This window comes from Schistocerca cancellata, chromosome 1 (assembly GCF_023864275.1).
Source record: "Schistocerca cancellata isolate TAMUIC-IGC-003103 chromosome 1, iqSchCanc2.1, whole genome shotgun sequence".
Lineage (NCBI taxonomy): Eukaryota > Metazoa > Arthropoda > Insecta > Orthoptera > Acrididae > Schistocerca > Schistocerca cancellata.
In genome coordinates this window covers 870,858,386-870,876,513 of record NC_064626.1, presented here as the reverse complement: position 1 = coordinate 870,876,513, position 18,128 = coordinate 870,858,386, and the positions used below count along the sequence as shown (strand labels likewise).

The 18,128-nt window shown below is 34.7% G+C and overlaps 1 protein-coding gene across 4 annotated transcripts in view; it reads left to right on the top strand.

Moving 5' to 3' along the window:
• LOC126190007 (tektin-1) overlaps positions 1–18,128 on the top strand; it is a 132,668-nt gene that overhangs the window by 104,697 nt on the left and 9,843 nt on the right. For all 4 annotated transcript variants that reach the window (XM_049930986.1, XM_049930988.1, XM_049930985.1 and 1 more), the window contains one exon: positions 16,205–16,341. In XM_049930986.1, the coding sequence (XP_049786943.1) occupies positions 16,205–16,341 (137 nt within the window). The remainder of the gene's footprint in view (positions 1–16,204; positions 16,342–18,128) is intronic.

The following is an 18,128-nucleotide window of genomic DNA, read 5'->3' as shown; positions in this document are numbered from 1 at the left end:
AAAAAACTTAAAACCAACTTAAAACTAATTGCATTATGTAGCTCAGTGGCCACTGATACATTTTGTCATTACATCCATCTGGAGATGTTTCCATACTTCGTTTAAATTCATAGACATTTGTTTATTCTATTACTCATTATGATTATTTACCCTGAAAAGAAAATATTTGACATTTCTTATGGTATTTTGTCATTAGCCCTTAGCTTACATGTTCCATATATTTTTTCATAATGCTTCCTTTTGCTCATAGTAATGTTGTATATAGCTTAGTATTTAATTAAATCTCTGTGTACATATATCAATAGGTTCCTAAGTCCTTAGACAGTAGATGTAATTGCTTAGTATTTCCATTTACTTTGTATTTAAGTTAGGTACTTGTACTTTGGTTGGGCCTTCTGACAGTCTGTTACACATGCACACAGGTCAATGCCTCCTCTGCTACTACAGACATCAGCACATATTTTAGAGCATGCACAGCTGAGCCATAAGCTAATTTTGTTTATACTTTCGCTTCACATGAAGTGGTGTATTACTTCTCATTCCTGTTGATTTTATGCTTACATGTACAAATCAAAAGAATTGATTGTACCTATCCACAATACTTCATCTTAAAAGAATTAGAAGAAGAGAAGAAAAAATTACACTTAGAGTTATGTACACTATGTACAAATATATTGTAATAGAAAGATAAAATGCTAACTTGCTTCATCATTCTATGAGAGCCTTTATATCTTTGTGAGAGTGGAGACCCTTGCCTCTCTCTGTTTTCTCATAGACTAATCCGTATTTTCCAGGGTAAGGTACTTTGCAAATTATATATGGTCCTGAATAGAGTAATTGCCGCTTCTTAGTCAGTTTGCCACATTTTGTCAATTTAGGGTGTGTCCATAAGAGGACTCATTGCCCTTCAAAAAATTATGTAATATGTTTCAGTTTCTTATTATAAATTTTCTTTCTATACTCAGCCCTGTTTTCTAGTTTAGTCATGGCTTGTTTGATTTTGTCTTGTAGTTCATTTCTGTAGGGGGTACTTTTGGTATAGGTGACTCCCACTCATTTGTCTGCTTTGTTCGGAACATCAGTTCATTAAGTGTGAATCCTGTTGAAGAATGTGGAAGGTTATTGACAACTTGACTGAAAGGAGTTACATATTCTACCCACTGGGTATGTTTGTGAGGGGTGTATGTCTTAATAACCTGGATAAATTCTGTAAAGACTCGATCTACTAGGCTTGCTTCTGGGTGAAAAAAGCTTACTAATATGTGTTTTATGCCTTGTGAGGTCATAAATTGTTTTCACTTGTAATGAACCTCTGTCTCCAGGGGACAAATACTAATTATTATCAGCAGTAGTATATTAAGCTACAAATTATCATTTTAAACCTGTGTGGTCTCCCTGGTGTACCTAGTCGACCACCAGTCCCCGTCACACTGTTCACTCTAACAACAGAGTACATACAGGGTTGAAGACATGGAGAAAGATAGGTAACATCACAATTTGAATTTAGAGTAATAAAACTTTCTTACCTTTATTGGTCATTGCTGCATGCTCATCGTCCAGTGATGAATCTTGCCATCCGCTGTTTGTTAAATCAATTTGAGATCCAGGGTGTGTATTCTGTTGCGTAATAACTGACACATTGTTAAAGTTCCAACTTTTATTTTATAAACGCTGATCATGACGATATTCAATAATTTTCAATGTAACAGCTTTTCCAATAGATCATTTCGTTCCCTCTATCCATGAGCTTCTCAAAGCATGCATATTACAAGACATCTCAACACCAACTGCCCATTGTCTCAAGACAACCAGATCCTGTTCACAGAGTTTACAAACTGAGCAGTACTGCCAACCTTGGTTGTATATCGATATTTTACACATCGCACGTATACATATATGAAAAACATAGTATGAACAGTAGTGTTTTAACAGCTTTGTAACAAAATAATAATATTTCACTTTATGTTTACGTAGTTAAAGTTCACTTGCTCCTTCAAGTTGATTGACGACAGCGCACACCTCGCCAGTTTGGTAGTTTCAATAGTTGGTAGTTTCAATAGTTCGTTACATTACACGCTTTCACCCAATGAAATATCAAGCATTATCAGTTAGTAGTACCTTTGGTTTACCTATTCTACTAAATTAGTCTCCCTCATTTCTTTTTCTGATATTCGTAGCAGCTGCATTTTTAATGGCATACATTTTGATGTTTCTAGAAAATATTGTATAGTGCTACTACATGTCTTACCGTTCCTTTACTTCTTGGATATGGACCATCTATGTCCAGGGATACTACATCTAGAGGGTTTTTTGTAAGTATTGGGTGTAGCTCAGTATATTTTGACACATTGGACTGTTTTGATTTTTGGCATATTGCACACTTTCTTAATACCTGTATGACTTGCCTTCTCAAATTTGGAATATAACAAAGTGTTGAAATTTTTTCAGTGTATTTGCCTACTCCATAATCTCCCCATACTTCATGTATGTGTCTTACAAATTTGTCGATATAATCTTCAGGAATACACACACACCATTGATCATAATTTTCTTGTTTCCTATGAAACGAAACGCCCTTCTACTCCTGATACCATTTGCTTACCTTTCCACCTTCATCTTGTTTAAGGTTTTGCACGTCTTTACTCCGTCTGCAATCTTGCTGTTGTATAACTTTCATTTGCTTACAATATTTATGGTAATCAGACTGTTTTGTTGTACCTTGCATTAATAATGTTTTGATTTCTGCATCTTGCTCTGTTAATTCACTGGATACCTGTAAACCTAGTAGTAACCTAGACAAGGCATCTGCAATAACATCTGACTTCCTTTAATATAAATGATCTTGAAATTGAATTTTTGTAAATATAGACTCCACCTAGCTAATTTACAGTGCAATAGTTAACATGTTAAAAGAAATGACAGTGACTGATGGTCACAGTAAACTTTGGTATTCTTACCCCATAAAAAATATTCACTTTTTAAATGCCCATATTACAGCTAAACTTTCCAATTCTGCTTCTGATAATGTTAGACAAGCAAAACTGATGACCATGGGTGCTTCCTTACCTTCTTCTTCTCGCATCTGGAACAAGCATGCTCCCAGCCCCTGAGATGAGGTATCAGTGGATAATCAAAAATCCTTGGACATGTCAGGTTTGTTAAGAATATTTGCTTAATGTTAGTAAAGTCCTCCTGACACTTACCAATCCATAATCAAGGCCTATTTTTTTGTAACAAGTTGAGTAATAAGTCACTGTTCATCAGTTTCTGTGGTACGAATTTATGAAAAAAAATATGCCAGTCCTAAAAAAGCTTTTAGCTGTTTTTTAGTCCTCAGAGCTGGACACCTGTTTACCTTGTTCATTATTTCATTTTCTTTTTTCTAAATAGCTTTTTCTACTACATCTGTGCATAACCTACAATTGGTTACTAACTTCTCTGCAGTGGTCTTACTCTTATCTGACATACCTGCTTCAGCTTGACTAATGATATCACTTAGATTTTCATTGACATTCTCTCTCTCCTTCTTAGCACATGCTGAGTCAACTTCTAATGTTGCTGCCCTTAAAGTAAGATCTTCTGCAGCTAGAGGTACACCCTCATAGTGGTTGTTTAATGACAGTGGTTACCATTCTTTCTGTCTAACACAACCTGTTTTGTGTGGCTTCAATATTTGTTTTCTCATCTGTGATTTCCTTTATCTGTTGCTCTACTAGATCATGATGGTTGTTAAAAGAATCTATCTTCTGTTTTAACTCCATAATGTTACCATTCACTTCAGAAAGTACTGCATGCTTTACTTGTTTTTTCATATAATTCAATTTTTCATCGATAAGTGCGAAAATTTTTGGCTAAGTCATCGAACTTCTAAGAGACTGTGTCTTGTAAATCCTTGAATATTTTTTTTTATTTCATTATATTTAGATCTGTGTAACAGTGTTTTGTTACTGTTTCACCCTGTTCATATCTTGTGTGAAATTATCAATTTTGGTATTTATATCTTGTTTCATATCACTGAAATTTTTGTTGGTACTATCTAATTTCGTGTTTATATTAGATAACAACTGCCATAGCAGTACATCACTTGTACTACTGTGGTTGCTGTCAGCTAAACTTTCCAAGTTAATGTTTGTGTTGTGACCAAGTGGTGTTTGTAATGTGTTGTCAAGATTTATAATTGTATCACTCTCCAATATTTCATTCATGAGTGGTATATCACTCTGGGAGATGCGGGACATTGTCTCGTCATTTGTAAACCTTATGCCCTCAAGGTTATTCCACTGTGGAGCATCACTATCATTTGTCACACCTGCGACACTCATCTCTGACCTACTTAACCCTTCTGCAGCAGGCATGCAAGGCACCTGAGCTTCAACTGTTCGGTCACGCTATTTCATTTCATTTATTATCATCCTTTGCATCATTTACATGACACAGGAATTGTCATGATATTGTCCAGAATATGCACAGCATAATATTACAAATTTACATCAAATACATGAAATTAACATTTTGTTGAAAATTAAAACATTGAATTAAAACATGTCAAATTAACATTATATAATATGTTGGAAATTAAATCATTTAATTAATGGGTTGTTCTTTTACATGCTCTTTTAATATGTACTATATATAAAGGATTTATATATATTTAGTACATTTTGGAAAACACATATTACACATAATTTAGAGTAAAAAGAGTATAAACGAGACATAGAACTGACAATGAGAACAACATGATATTGACAATACAATTATCTGTTAGTGATTTAAGGATTCAAAATATTCCTCTATGCTATAAAAACACTTATTTATCAGAAACTTTTTTGATTCTGACTTAAATTTTCCTTCATCTTCTGTTCCCCTGATGCAGAGTGGCAGAGCATTATAAAGCTTTATTCCATAATGGCTCACATCTTTTTGAGTTTTTGTTTTTCTTGTTCTTTCTACATGTAGTTCTTACAGATACATTTATTGTAGTCATGAAGATCTGAATTTACACATAAACTACTCAAGTGTGTTCTTGTATGCAGCCTGCCTTTTAATATGTACAAAGATGGTACTGTAAGTATGTTTAGCTGCATGAGCAAGGGCTTGCAATGTGTTTGTGGAGAGCTAACTCTAATGGCCTTTTTCTGGAATTTAAAAACCTCTCTCAAGCGACATTTAGTTACACCCAAGAATGTTATTCCATAGGATATAATAGAATCAAAATAAGCCATATACACTAATCTTGTACACTCTGTACTGCAAACTCTAGAAATTATTCTCAGTGCAAAACACGCTGAATTGATTTTTTTGGATATGTATGTGACATGGTCTTTCCAGCTCAAGTGCTGATTAATGTACATGCCCAAAAATTTTGTAGACCACACTTTCTCTGTTTCATGGTCACTCATTGATAAATGGTGATCATCCTTCTCATTTACTTTACCATACTGTATGAAATTTGTTTTATTTAAATTGAATGTTAACTTATTAGTGTAAAACCATTGTTGCACACTCTTCAGAACCTTTTCAGCTGTAGTGAATAAGGATTTGCTGTCATCATTTATAGTTATGCTTGTATCATCTGCAAATAACATAATTTTTGATGATCTGTTAGGCCTTTCAATGTCATTTATATAGATTAGGAATAATATGGGGCCAAGAACACTACTCTGAGGGACACCTACTGCCACTTTCTCAGCATCAAATACCCACTTTATTTTTTGCTTATTCTGAGATGAGGTGAGTTCCACAACCTGAGTTCTATCTTGGAGATAGGATTCAAACTATTTCCTCCCAATTCCTCTGATGCCTATTGCCTCCAGTTTGTCAAGGAGAACTTGATGATCTTGAAGGTCTTGGAAAGACCTAGGTTTATTCCTACCACACATTTGTTATTGTCTAAATTACGAATAATTTCTTCCGTATAGGCCTGTATAGCTGTTCCTGGGCTGTGACCAGTACAAAAACCATGCTGATTACAATTTAGAAGATTGAAAGTGTCAAGGTAGCTTATGAATCTAATTTTCATCAGTTTTTCAAAAATTTTTGATAAAGATGGGAGGATGAATGTAGGTCTATAGTTTTCTGCATTATGTATATCCCCTTTTTTGAATAATGGTTTAACCTTAGAAATTTTCAGCCTTTGGGGGAACACACCTTCATTGATTGATAAATTGGCAATATGTACCAGTGGTTCCAAGATTTTTGAGGCGACTTTTTTTTATTATTGTCATTGGCACTTCATCCAGTCCTGCAGCCTTTCTGGGTTTCATAGTGTTAATTACTTTCAGTATTTCATATTTATTAGTGGGACTTATTATCATGCTCCATGTTGGTTTATTGTGTTTTTGCTGTTTCTTTCATCAATGGACATATATTTTTCCACCATGTTGTATGAATATGCAAAAATGAAAACTTTACAAAAAATGTTAAAATGTCATATGCTAATTATTACACTTGATAATTGTTGTTTATGCAACATCAAAGCTTGTTTTACCTCTGTTATGATATGCACACTATTGTGCACAATTCTTTATGTTTTACTTATCACATGTATCACACAGAAAAATTCCTGTAAATTTTCCACTACAAAATTCAGGGAAGGGAATAATGAGGAAACGGTTTCTATCTACTTCAAAAGAGTTGCAACCAAGCATAACCATGTAAGTAGCTTGCATAGCCGTCCTACCTTTGCTGTGCCTAACAGAACATCTTATTATGAAAAATTTTACGTAACCTGTGGCCAACTCTTATTCCTTTCTAAAATTTTCTCCTCAATTTTTGCCTTTTTGCTTTACTTGCTCCGTGTTGTGATTCATGCAATCAGAAAATACAGAAAATTAGTTTTTGTGACTAATAACAATGTCATAGAAATTGCTTACAAAAAATAGTCAACAAACCCTACTTATAATCAGTGCCCTGAAGTCATGGCTCTTAGGTTGCCAATTGTATTACAATAATAAAAAAATAAATGAAAAAGAAAAATTTAAAGTATAGTACAATTGCATTGTTATAAATGTTCTGCATGTGCAAATTTAGGCTATTTGGACTTCCTCTCTTACATTTCAGTTGTTGATGCAGGCAGCCAACTTCAAGGACACCAGTACATGTCCAAAAATGAAGAAAATCCTCCTTACTTGGCTCCACTTCACTTTGATAAAAATACTTATTACTGTCACTAAGTCTTCTCTTATGTAGACTCCAAAATAATACATAACACTCGTAATACTTCATACTTTGAGCAATACATCTTAACCATCCTTCTACATATGAGAGAGTGAAACACAAAATCATGTACAAAGAAAAATGAATGACTTTTTTTTTGTCTGCACCTTACCACTCATTTATAATTAATGTCTTTTCCAACCCTTATGGCCGGTTTCTGTTTCATCATTCATTTTTCTTTTTAAATAAAATTTGACTGTAATGTATCCAGGGGTCTTTGACCATGTACCTACACAGATCGGATGTGTTTTTAATTTTGGAAATAACAATGTAATTTTTGCAGCTTTGAAGTGGAAACTGTAAACACAGTGTGACAAAGAAAAATGTGAAAAAACGAAAACAAGATAAAACAGGCAATTCTTCAGTAGTTACTACATCAATTGGAACCAAGAAAATCTATAAAATCAAAAATTTCTGCCTCAAGAAACAACCCCTAGACGTGAAGAACTAGAGCCAACTATGAGATCCTCTCTAAGCTTATTAAAAGAAATTTATTATGAAAAGAGTGGCAATCAACAAATGACATGAGAGGGGTAAGATTATAAAATTGTACTCCTCTCAATTCTTATGGAAAGACTTAAAGAGAGTTGTGATGACAAAGGAGGGAGGGGTAGATAACAACTGGGGGCTCAGCCGGGATCAACTAACAAATAATGAAGTTTTGTCTGTTGCAGAAGGGAGGGTGATTTGTGCCCTTTGCAGTTTATGTATGAATGGGTTTCCAGTCATATGAAGCACGAAGACTGAGGGCTGAACAACAGAGCAAATCATACCAGCAGTGATTACGTACTACCAATAATGATGGACCAGATCAAATGAAAGAGGACTTAGCAGCTACAACCAGGGACATCTAAAACGAAATATGAGTACAAACTATTTGTGAAGTTAATTTGTTTGTGGGATCGTGTTCTTGTTAACAAAATGAATAGGGATGAGGGTAGAAGTGAGGTAGAAATGAAAGCTGTAGGATCCAGTCATGACATGTGAAGTCATGACAAGTGAAATTGTAGCCAATAAAGAAACAGGAAAAACTGAAATTTCACAGTTAATTTTTGCAAAACTAGAGGAAATGAAGTTAGATAATAATAGCAAATTTAGTGCAGTTAATGATCAGTTAACTGAAATAAGAACTGAAAACAATAGCACAATAGACAAAGTACAAGATCAGATAGGTCAACTTAGAAATCAAGTTTCAGAGTTAAAAAATGGTTGTCAGAGGGGTTAAAAGTGTGACTGAAAAAGCTGATGTTTTAGAAAATAAATTTATTGTTTTAGAAAATGAGTTGGTAGTTGAATCAGCAACACAATCAAAGAATGTTGATGATGTTAAAGTTGAACAAAAGGCCATACCTGAAAAAATGGAACAAAATATCACCAGTTTAAACCAAAAAATTCTAGATGTCAAAAACAATATGCAAACTAATGTAACTGTTTTAGATCAAAAAATTTCAGCAGGTCAGGAAATCTATGTTAACCAAAGTATTTGTGCAAACAGTGGTATTGCTTGGTCCAACACTCCTACCAATAGTTTTCCATCGGACAATTTACATCTAGTAGATTTTCTGCACAACTGTAGAGATGGTTTTGTGTCAGCCATGAATGACAATCAAAAAATTAAATTTGTTAAAAGATGTCTCGAAGATGAAATTCTATCATGGGATAAATTTAAATTTAAGTCTGTTGGAAACATATCAGATTTTCGAGAAAATTTTTTAAAATAAATTTTGGTTGGAAGCTGAACAGGGGAGAATCAAAAGTGAATCTTTGAATGGTCCTAATTACAGTATTAGGGACAGCACTTTGAAAGAGTATTGTAAGAAGGAACTGAAAAAATTAACACACCTTGATAAACCATTTGATGAAATGACTTTGATTGATGTGCTTAAAAGCAGATTACTAGAAAGGTTGCAGAGGGATTTAGTACATGGACCTGACAACTGATTAAATAATTTTTATGATATTTTGATGGGCTGGATAAGGCAGCAGAAAGAAGTATGTACCATAATAATCAAAATGACAGAAATCACAAGCGAGTAATTACAGAAACACAGATAATGGTAACTTCTATCAGGATCAAAGTGTCAATAGAGAGAGAAATTTTGAACATCAGCAGGATAGGAATCATGGAGATAATCAAGGGCATTTTAATAGAAGCAAAAATCATAAAAGTAACTACTCGGGGAATGGCAGTTTGCCTCAATGAAGGTCCATTGTTTTTGGGCAAGCAAACATAACAAACACAGGACCTCCAAGTTACACTTGCAATTAGACAAAAATAACAATGTTAATGGTATGGCACATGTATCTGAAATTGAACAGAAGAAATATCAGATTTCTCATTCATGTTCTGATCAAAACTTTTGGGATACTATGTTTAATTATGGTGATGTAGGTGTTAATCACAAACCAGAATATGAGAGTAGTGAGAATTTTGATGTAGTATGTATTAATGATTTCTTCTCTTGGTCAGAAAACAGTGTTGTTGATGTATGTAAATCAGGTGATGACTGTATTGGTTCTGAACTAGGGGATATTTCTGATGTAGATATGAATATGTGAATGAGAACTGTGGAATAACTGAGGTTGGTATGTGTGAGACTGATGGCTTATTGCAAATGAATGGAGGTGAGGTAAGTGACTTTGATGGAAATGAGTTGGGGTTGATTTGGTGAAAGAGACCACACAGTGTGGTCATCAGTCTCATCAGATTAGGGGAGGATGGGGAAGGAAGTCAGCCATGCCCTTTCGAAGGAACCATCCCGGCATTTGCCTGAAGTGGTTTAGGGAAATCATGGAAAACCTAAATCAGGATGGCCGGATGTGGGACTGAACCGTCACCCTCCCGAATACGAGTCCAGTGTGCTAAACACTGCACCACCTCACTTGGTGATGGAGATGAGACTTGCCTTATTAGTGATATTGTTGGAGAAGTAATTTTGGAGGAATATGATGGTTATGAGTATCAGGTATTTGTGAATTTTAAGTATAATGAAGTTTCAGAGTTTTTTGTGAATGATGTTGACAATGCAGGTAAGGTAGGTCATGTATGTGGTGTTGTAAGTGAGTCATGGAATACCAGTCCAGCCGAAACAGTTCATTAATGTCATGCAGAGTGGTAATCCAAACAGTAAAGGTGGGTTATCTGTGAACCTAGAGGGTAAAGGTGAAAACTTTCTGAAGATTGTTTGGGATCAGACCTATGATAACACAGATAACTGTGCATTTTGCAATAAGTTAGCTATCAGTAGTCAGAATTTGTATACAAATTAGTGGAATGAAGTGAAAGAAGATCTAAAGAGGAAGTGTAATTTTGGCAGTAATGTGTTTTGTGTTCCTTCTGTAACAAGTGATGTTAGTTGTGCCATGGAATCCATTCATTGTGTTCAGTCTTTACCTGACAACATGAGTACCCAAAGTAATGCTATCATACCAGTAAAGTTGATGAAACCCTATAAAGACAGTGTGGATGTAGCATTTGATGAAATTGAAAGTGATCTTTTGCAGGAAGTGTCTGACAACAGAGAAGATGATTCAGATTTTGGGTGTCCTTACATTAAAATTAAGATTAATCAGTGGGAAAGCAACTGTTTGATTGATACAGATAGCCCAATTAGTGGTGTATCTGAACAATTTAGGGACAAGATCAAGTATATCAAGAATGTCATGGAAATGTCCATTGTATATGTAAAGATAAGAAGAATTACTGGTAAGCAAAGTAAATTGGGAAAATCTCAGGTACTGTTAACTTTTAGTATAAAAGACAAGACCTTTGAAAATGGATGCATAATGACTGACACCTGGTCTGGAAGAAAGTATACACTATGTTTGCAGATTCATACGAATATATAATTATGTTTATCTAAAAACAAAGATGATGTGACTTACCAAATGAAAGTGCTGGCAGGTCGACAGACACACAAACGAACACAAACATTGTTTGTGTGTATGTTTGTGTTCGTTTGTGTGTCTGTCGACCTGCCAGCACTTTCATTTGGTAAGTCACATCATCTTTGTTTTTAGATATATTTTTCCTTCGTGGAATGTTTCCTTCTATTATAACCATATAATTATGTTTAGTTTGTCAGGAATGTAGTATGTAAGATGATGAGATTTCTTAAGTTCTGTCTTATCTATTGACTATGCTACACTACATTTGCAGGTTCATACAACTGCATAATTATGTTCTGTTACAGGTTTGTGGTTTAGAAGTTGATACACTTATGCCATGGTACTAAATGAGTAGATCCTTTAACAATTTTGAAATGGGACCATGCCACTAAGCATCTAGCAATAAATTTTCATATCATGTACTGTAAAAATTAGGAATAGTATCTTAGAATATCTGCGTGTATCACCTTACTAGTTGATTTTTTCATTGCATTTAGCTCTGTTTATTAAAGTTTTGTATGTGAACACTTTTTAATCCAGTCTGATGTAGACCTTGTATACTTGTCTTCTTTTTTTTTCCCTAAATGTAAATAGGCAAAGCATATGCTATGCGATGTGAGGGGGGTATTAAACAGCATACTTGTTACACAAAGCAATGTTGCAGGATTTGATGTGAATGCTAGACAAGAAGTAACCTATCTATTGGAGCATGTGATGAGAAATATAGGGAGGGAACTGATAGATGTGGGTAGATCCAATCCCACACTCCTATATGGCTGCACCCTTGCTGGTCCAGTCAGCTTACAAGAGACCATAGGTGCTGGGTAATGTACTCAAGCATCTGTCAGCTAATCAGTGTTCTGACTGAAATTTGTAAATTGTTAGCCAAGGGATTATCCTATATGAAGAATTAATACAACTGTTTGTTTAGAAATTTCATCACTGCCATGGGCAGTGTTATTCCTCATAAATGTATGGTTTTTCAAGTAGGGGGATTATCTTCCCAATACATATATAATTATTTCAAATACTTCTGTACATCTATGTTATATCTTTTGGCATCATTTTGTACAACGTTTGGCAAACCTTATAGTAGGTCACAAAATATTGTAAAATTTCCAAATTTTGTGAGGGGGATATTGCAAAGGGACATTACTTTTCCTCAGCAGAAGTAGTTGATACTAGAAATATTTTCGAATTTTGGACAGGTCAATATTATCTCGACTATATATCTGAAAAATTGCATATAATTTTATACACAATATGTTATATTTCAAGTTAAAAACAATGAAATTGAATTACTTTATTTGTGTTGCTATGATCAATATGTACTAGCTCTGAATGTACAATTAAAAATTTTTTTTTAGAAACATTTGAAACTACGGAATATTTGGTAAACTTAAAATTTCTATTATTATTTATGCAATCTGCTTCTGTTGAATATGTTTATTTCTGGATTCATTTATAGAATAATAGTATAATTTACTATAAATTAATTTGTCGAAAAAAATTGTAAGCCCTTTGGAATATTGTTATTACCGCAGAGTGAAGTAATAGTGGGCATGTCTCTGATGTGATCGGACATGTTTTTTTATTTGGGATGAACAATGTAATTTCGGCTTTGTTAATATGAAAATTGTAAAGACAGTGTGATATTGTAAAATGTGATGCAAATAAACACCATAAAAAGAAAAATTCTGTACAGGCATTCTTCAAATTTATGTAGATCAATTGGACCATGAGAACCTAAAATGTGAAAATTTCAGCTCCAAGATACAGACCCCTACACTTGAATAACTGGAGCCAACTGCACGAGAAAAGTAGATAAGCAAAAAGTTTATTGTAAATCTTACTCCTCTCAAATTTTAAAACTATACAAACATTTGTGACAACAAAGGAGGGAGGGGTACATTACAAGTGATATGGTTCACATTCAACAAACGTCTGCATAACCCAGATAAGACCCAACATATTATATTAGGACTGTCTAATGAAATAAAAAATAAGTCCTTTGAACTTTTAAGATTTCATCAGTCGTATTAGGTAAAGAATATCATGGGTAAACTACCTATTGCATAAATTGAGAGGTGCAGTTACTTCTGAATATCTAAGACTTACATTTTAGACTGTTCCAGTCCCACATTTCTTATGGCGACCTGGTATGGGATGGGTCACTCTTCACATGTAAATGATATTTCCAGAATGAGATTTTCATTCTGCAGTGGAGTATGCATTGATATGAAACTTCCTGGCAGATTAAAACTGTGTGCCTGACCGAGACTCGAACTCGGTACCTTTGCCTTTTGTGGGCAAGTGCTCTACCAGCTGAGCTACCCAAGCACGACTCATGCCCTGTCCTCACAGCTTTACTTCTACCAGTACCTCATCTCCAAACTATAAAGAAGCTCTCCTGCGAACCTTGCAGAACTAGCACTCCTGAAAGAAAGGATATTGCAGAGATATCCCACAGGCTGTGGCTAAGCCATGTCTCTGCAATATCTTTTCTTTCAGGAGTGCTACTTCTGCAAGGTTTGCAGGAGAGCTTCTGTAAAGTTTGGAAGGTAGGAGATGAGGTACTGGTAGAAGTAAAGCTGTGAGGATGGAGCGTGAGTCGTGCTTGGGTAGTTCAGTTGGTAGAGCACTTGCCCACGAAAGGCAAAGGTCCCGAGTTCTAGTCTCGGTCCAGCACACAGTTTTAATCTGCCAGGAAGTTTCATGTAAGTGATATGTTGCAAATATAAAAAGAGTCCTATGAGAAAGGTGTGGGGCTTGCCTAAGAGATAACTGTTGACGTTTGTACAGAAAATTTAAGATATGTACAACTGTAAATTTGCTGATATAATTATATTCACATAACATTATGTCTTAATGCTATATGTTAAGCTAATTGTAAAAGAATTTCATGGCAGAGGAAAAATTCGCCACTACAACAATACAGACAAAATGAAAATTAATATTCCAAGTGTCATGCCAGTAAAAGCAGCCCACTCACCCAGAGTCAATTTTCTAAAAATATTTAATAAACTACCACTCTCAGTGTGGTCCATAACATATAAATTACTTCAAACAATATTGTAGAAAAGGTTTGGTGAAAACCAATTTAATAATATTTATTACAGATTTCTTTTAAAGAATGGAGTATATATGCTGTATGTTGAAATTCAAAATGCATGTAAATATCTGTAATTTGTGTGTTTGTAAATAAGCAGATCAATAATTATGTATGATTTAATTATGTATAAGAAATGAGGCCTATTCTGTTGTATGTATGTTGAATGGTAAATGACAGTTGACTGATTTAATTTAAGGATGTGTGTGTGTGTGTGTGTGTGTGTAGTTATAAGAAATACTTAATAAGGTGTGTGCTTTCTAATTGTGTCTTCTACTGTAGCAGTCAAGTCACAACTTTTTTCACAATAATACTCTTAGCTGCTCTGAGATATTTTTGGTTTCTGAACAATGGAATGCATTCCACCAGTCCAGTCCTAGTAAATATTATTAAATCACTGATTCAGACAGGTCCAAACTTGTTGTACTGCTCAAATTTAGTGACAACTCTGTGGTCAAATGTGTATAGTGCTGTGGCCCTTCAGATAAGATGGCAATCGTGCTTATTGTTGTTATAGTGCATTCTTCAATGCCTACCTGTGTCTGTGTATGAGCCTTGTCTATCCATTAGTTCCACACTTACCATATTGTTGTAGTAGAATACCTTATAGAAGCTCAAATGTTATGGTATGACACAATCATTTCCAGAGTTGGACAGTTGCTCAGTTTATTGTACATACCTCTATTACAACTCTTAGCATTAGTATTGTTGAGTACTTTTTGTACCACTACATATTTTATTTCTCCCTGATTCTTTTGATATATTTTTTAGGAATACAGTAGGTACAATGCACTGAGGTAACAAAAGTTATGGGATACCTCTTAATGTCATGTCAGACCTCCTTTTGCTCAGCATAATGTTACAACTTAATGTGGCTTTGACTTCACAAGTTGTTGGAATTCCCCTGCAGAAATATTGAACCATGCTGCCTCTATAGCTGTACAGAATTGTGGAAGTGTTGTCAGTGCAGGATTTTGTGGATGAACTGACCATAAATGTTTATAGGATTCATGTCAGGCGATCTGGGTGGCCATGTCATTCTATGGAACTGTCCAGAATTTTTTTTAAACCAGTCATGAACAACTATGGTGTGGTGACATGGAGCACTGTCATTCATAAAAAATCTGTCATTGTTTGGGAACATGATGTCCATGAATGGCTGAAAATGGTCTCCAAATAGGTGAACATAATCATTTCCAGTCAATGATTGGCTCAGTTAGACATTTTTCCATGTAAACACAGCCCACATCATTATGGAGTCACCACCAGATTGCACAGTGTCTTGTTGACTACTTGTGTCCATGACTTGATGGGGTCATGCCACTGTTTTCCAACTTATAAGGACACGAGCCCAGGAGAGATGCAGGCTATGTCATCCTGTTAGAAATGCACTTGCATCAGTTGTCTGCTGCCATAGCCAATTAATGCCAAATTTCGCCACACTGTTCTAATGGATGTATTCACTGAACGCCCCAAATTGATTTCTGCGGTTGTTTCACGCAGTGTTGCTTGTCTGTTAGCATTGACACTGCTGTTGGTCATTAAGTGAAGGCCATCAGCCACTGTGTTGTCTGTTGTGAGAGGTATTGTCTGAAATCTGATAGTCTCAGCTTACTCTTCACACTGTGGATCTCAGAATACTGAATTCCCTAACAACTTCCAAAATGGAATGTCCCATATGTCTAGCTCCAGTACCATTCTATGTTCAAGATTGTTAATTCCCTTTGTGTAGCCAAAATCAGATTGAAAACTGTTTCACATGAACCACCTGAATACAAATGGCAGCTCCACCAATACACTACTCTTTTATACCTTGTGTACATGATACTACAGTCCGTCTGTATATGTGCAAATCGCAATCCCATGACTTTTGTTACCTCAGTGTATATGTTCATAGACATGACACAGGCTTCATACCAGAGAAGTTTTGTCAGACTGCATTAAATAGCAACAATATAAGTTACGTGAAATATAACTTTTTCTTTGTTGCAGACAGTACAAAAAGCAAATGAAATGATTCGTAATATTACACAGATTGAAAAAGAAATTACTAATAAGGAAGCTTTTTTGGCACTTGCTCAAAAAAGAATATTAAATAGAACACAAAGGCCTAATATAGAGCTCTGCAGGTAAATATTTGGTTCTATAAATAAATAAGTTTAAAACAAACTTAGTGATAGTAGGAAACAAGTTTTCAGCCAGACTCTCATTTTCTCACCTATTGCTATACATTACAGTGAATTCTGCCCTTCAGCATCTGACTGCAGTATCATGTCTCATATTTTACCATCGCTGGATATTTCTGCCCAACTACACATTAAACCTGATACCTCTTTACTTATCAGCTGTCCTTCTGTAATGCTGTACAGAATACTTATCCTTAAAGATATGAGTCTGAAAGTTACAAGCAGTTTTCATGTCATCTCATGAATACATAATCTCCTGTACTCACAACATAATCAACATCTGCTCTAGTGGTTATTTATTGTTGTTTTCTTCATTAACTGCACTCATGATTAATATTCTATCTCAGTTTTACTTCACAAACTACAAACCATCTGTAAAATGCATATGTAAATGCTGAACATGGTATTTATGACCACATCAAATGGGGGAATGGCAACCACAAGAACCCAAACCACAGAAACAAAGTTTTGAGTATAATAGATGTTTGTGAAAATCAAATTTATAGAAAAACTCCCAGTTTCTAGGTCTGAATTGTTTTTTAATCAAGTCTCAACATCCTATAATTCCTACAAAAAAGGAATGTACCCATTGTACTGAATGAAATATTAATTAATATTTAAGATTACCTTTATTGATAATGTTAATTCTCAAAATTACCATGTGTAGGCTAGTGACAATAGTGCCTTTTTACTGTTGTAAAATTTGTAATTAATATGAAACTAAATCAGAACATAAAGAGCAGATACTAAATGCATCACACACACACACAGACACACACAAGTATGACCTATTGCAACCCTTCATGGTCCTCATCATCATCATTTTCATTAAGCATACCCTGTTGCTTGAGGTTCAGATAAAACTGCTGATATACCTATGAATATGAAGTATTTTTTATCATATACATGATGTAAACACTAAATTACATAGTGTACCCAACATAACAATTGAGCAGTGCCAAGCAACAAAATTATACTTTGTGCTTTGAACCCATATGGAAATGAATATAGAGAAATTGGTGATACAGCTTTTTGTTAAAGTTCATATGTACAGTGTGGAGCTAGAGATGTAGGTAAAGTTCGTTCACCATCAGATCAACAGATGTCAGGAGCACACTATGGTTCTCAGCACTTCAAATATTATAATAGGGAATATTTATGGCAATATTGTGAACTTCAAATGTTACAGGCAGTGTATGGATTGCACAGCCATTCAGGAATAATTATGAGTCAATGAAAACCATGCAAAAGTAAAGCATGTAGTCACAGTATGTTTTTTTAATACATAGTCACTTTCTTGTCTGTTCAGTAAAAATTTTACAATTGGATTGAAACTAACTTCTGATGAGGTACAGACTTGAAACTTTGAATTTAGCTCAGACCTGGATGACAATGCAATCAACCCACTTTCTTGTCTGGTATGGGGAGAAGCGTTCTTTGGTTTTTTGTCTGTCTGTTTGTTACAAATTTTGCAACTGTTTTCTAGCTTCCCATTGAGCTTCAGACTTGAAACTTTACCCATAACTCAGAAATGGATGAAAATACAATATTAGCTCATGTTCTTGTCTGGTATATGGTGGAGGGTACTTTGTGTACTACTGATGTATCCCTCTTTTTCTATACCAGTCGAAAATGTTTTTTGTTAAGAATTATTGCTGCTAAGCATCTGCGTGAGAAACTGAAATATATCTCTAATTTAACCACAGGTATCTACTGTAATCCCATCAAAA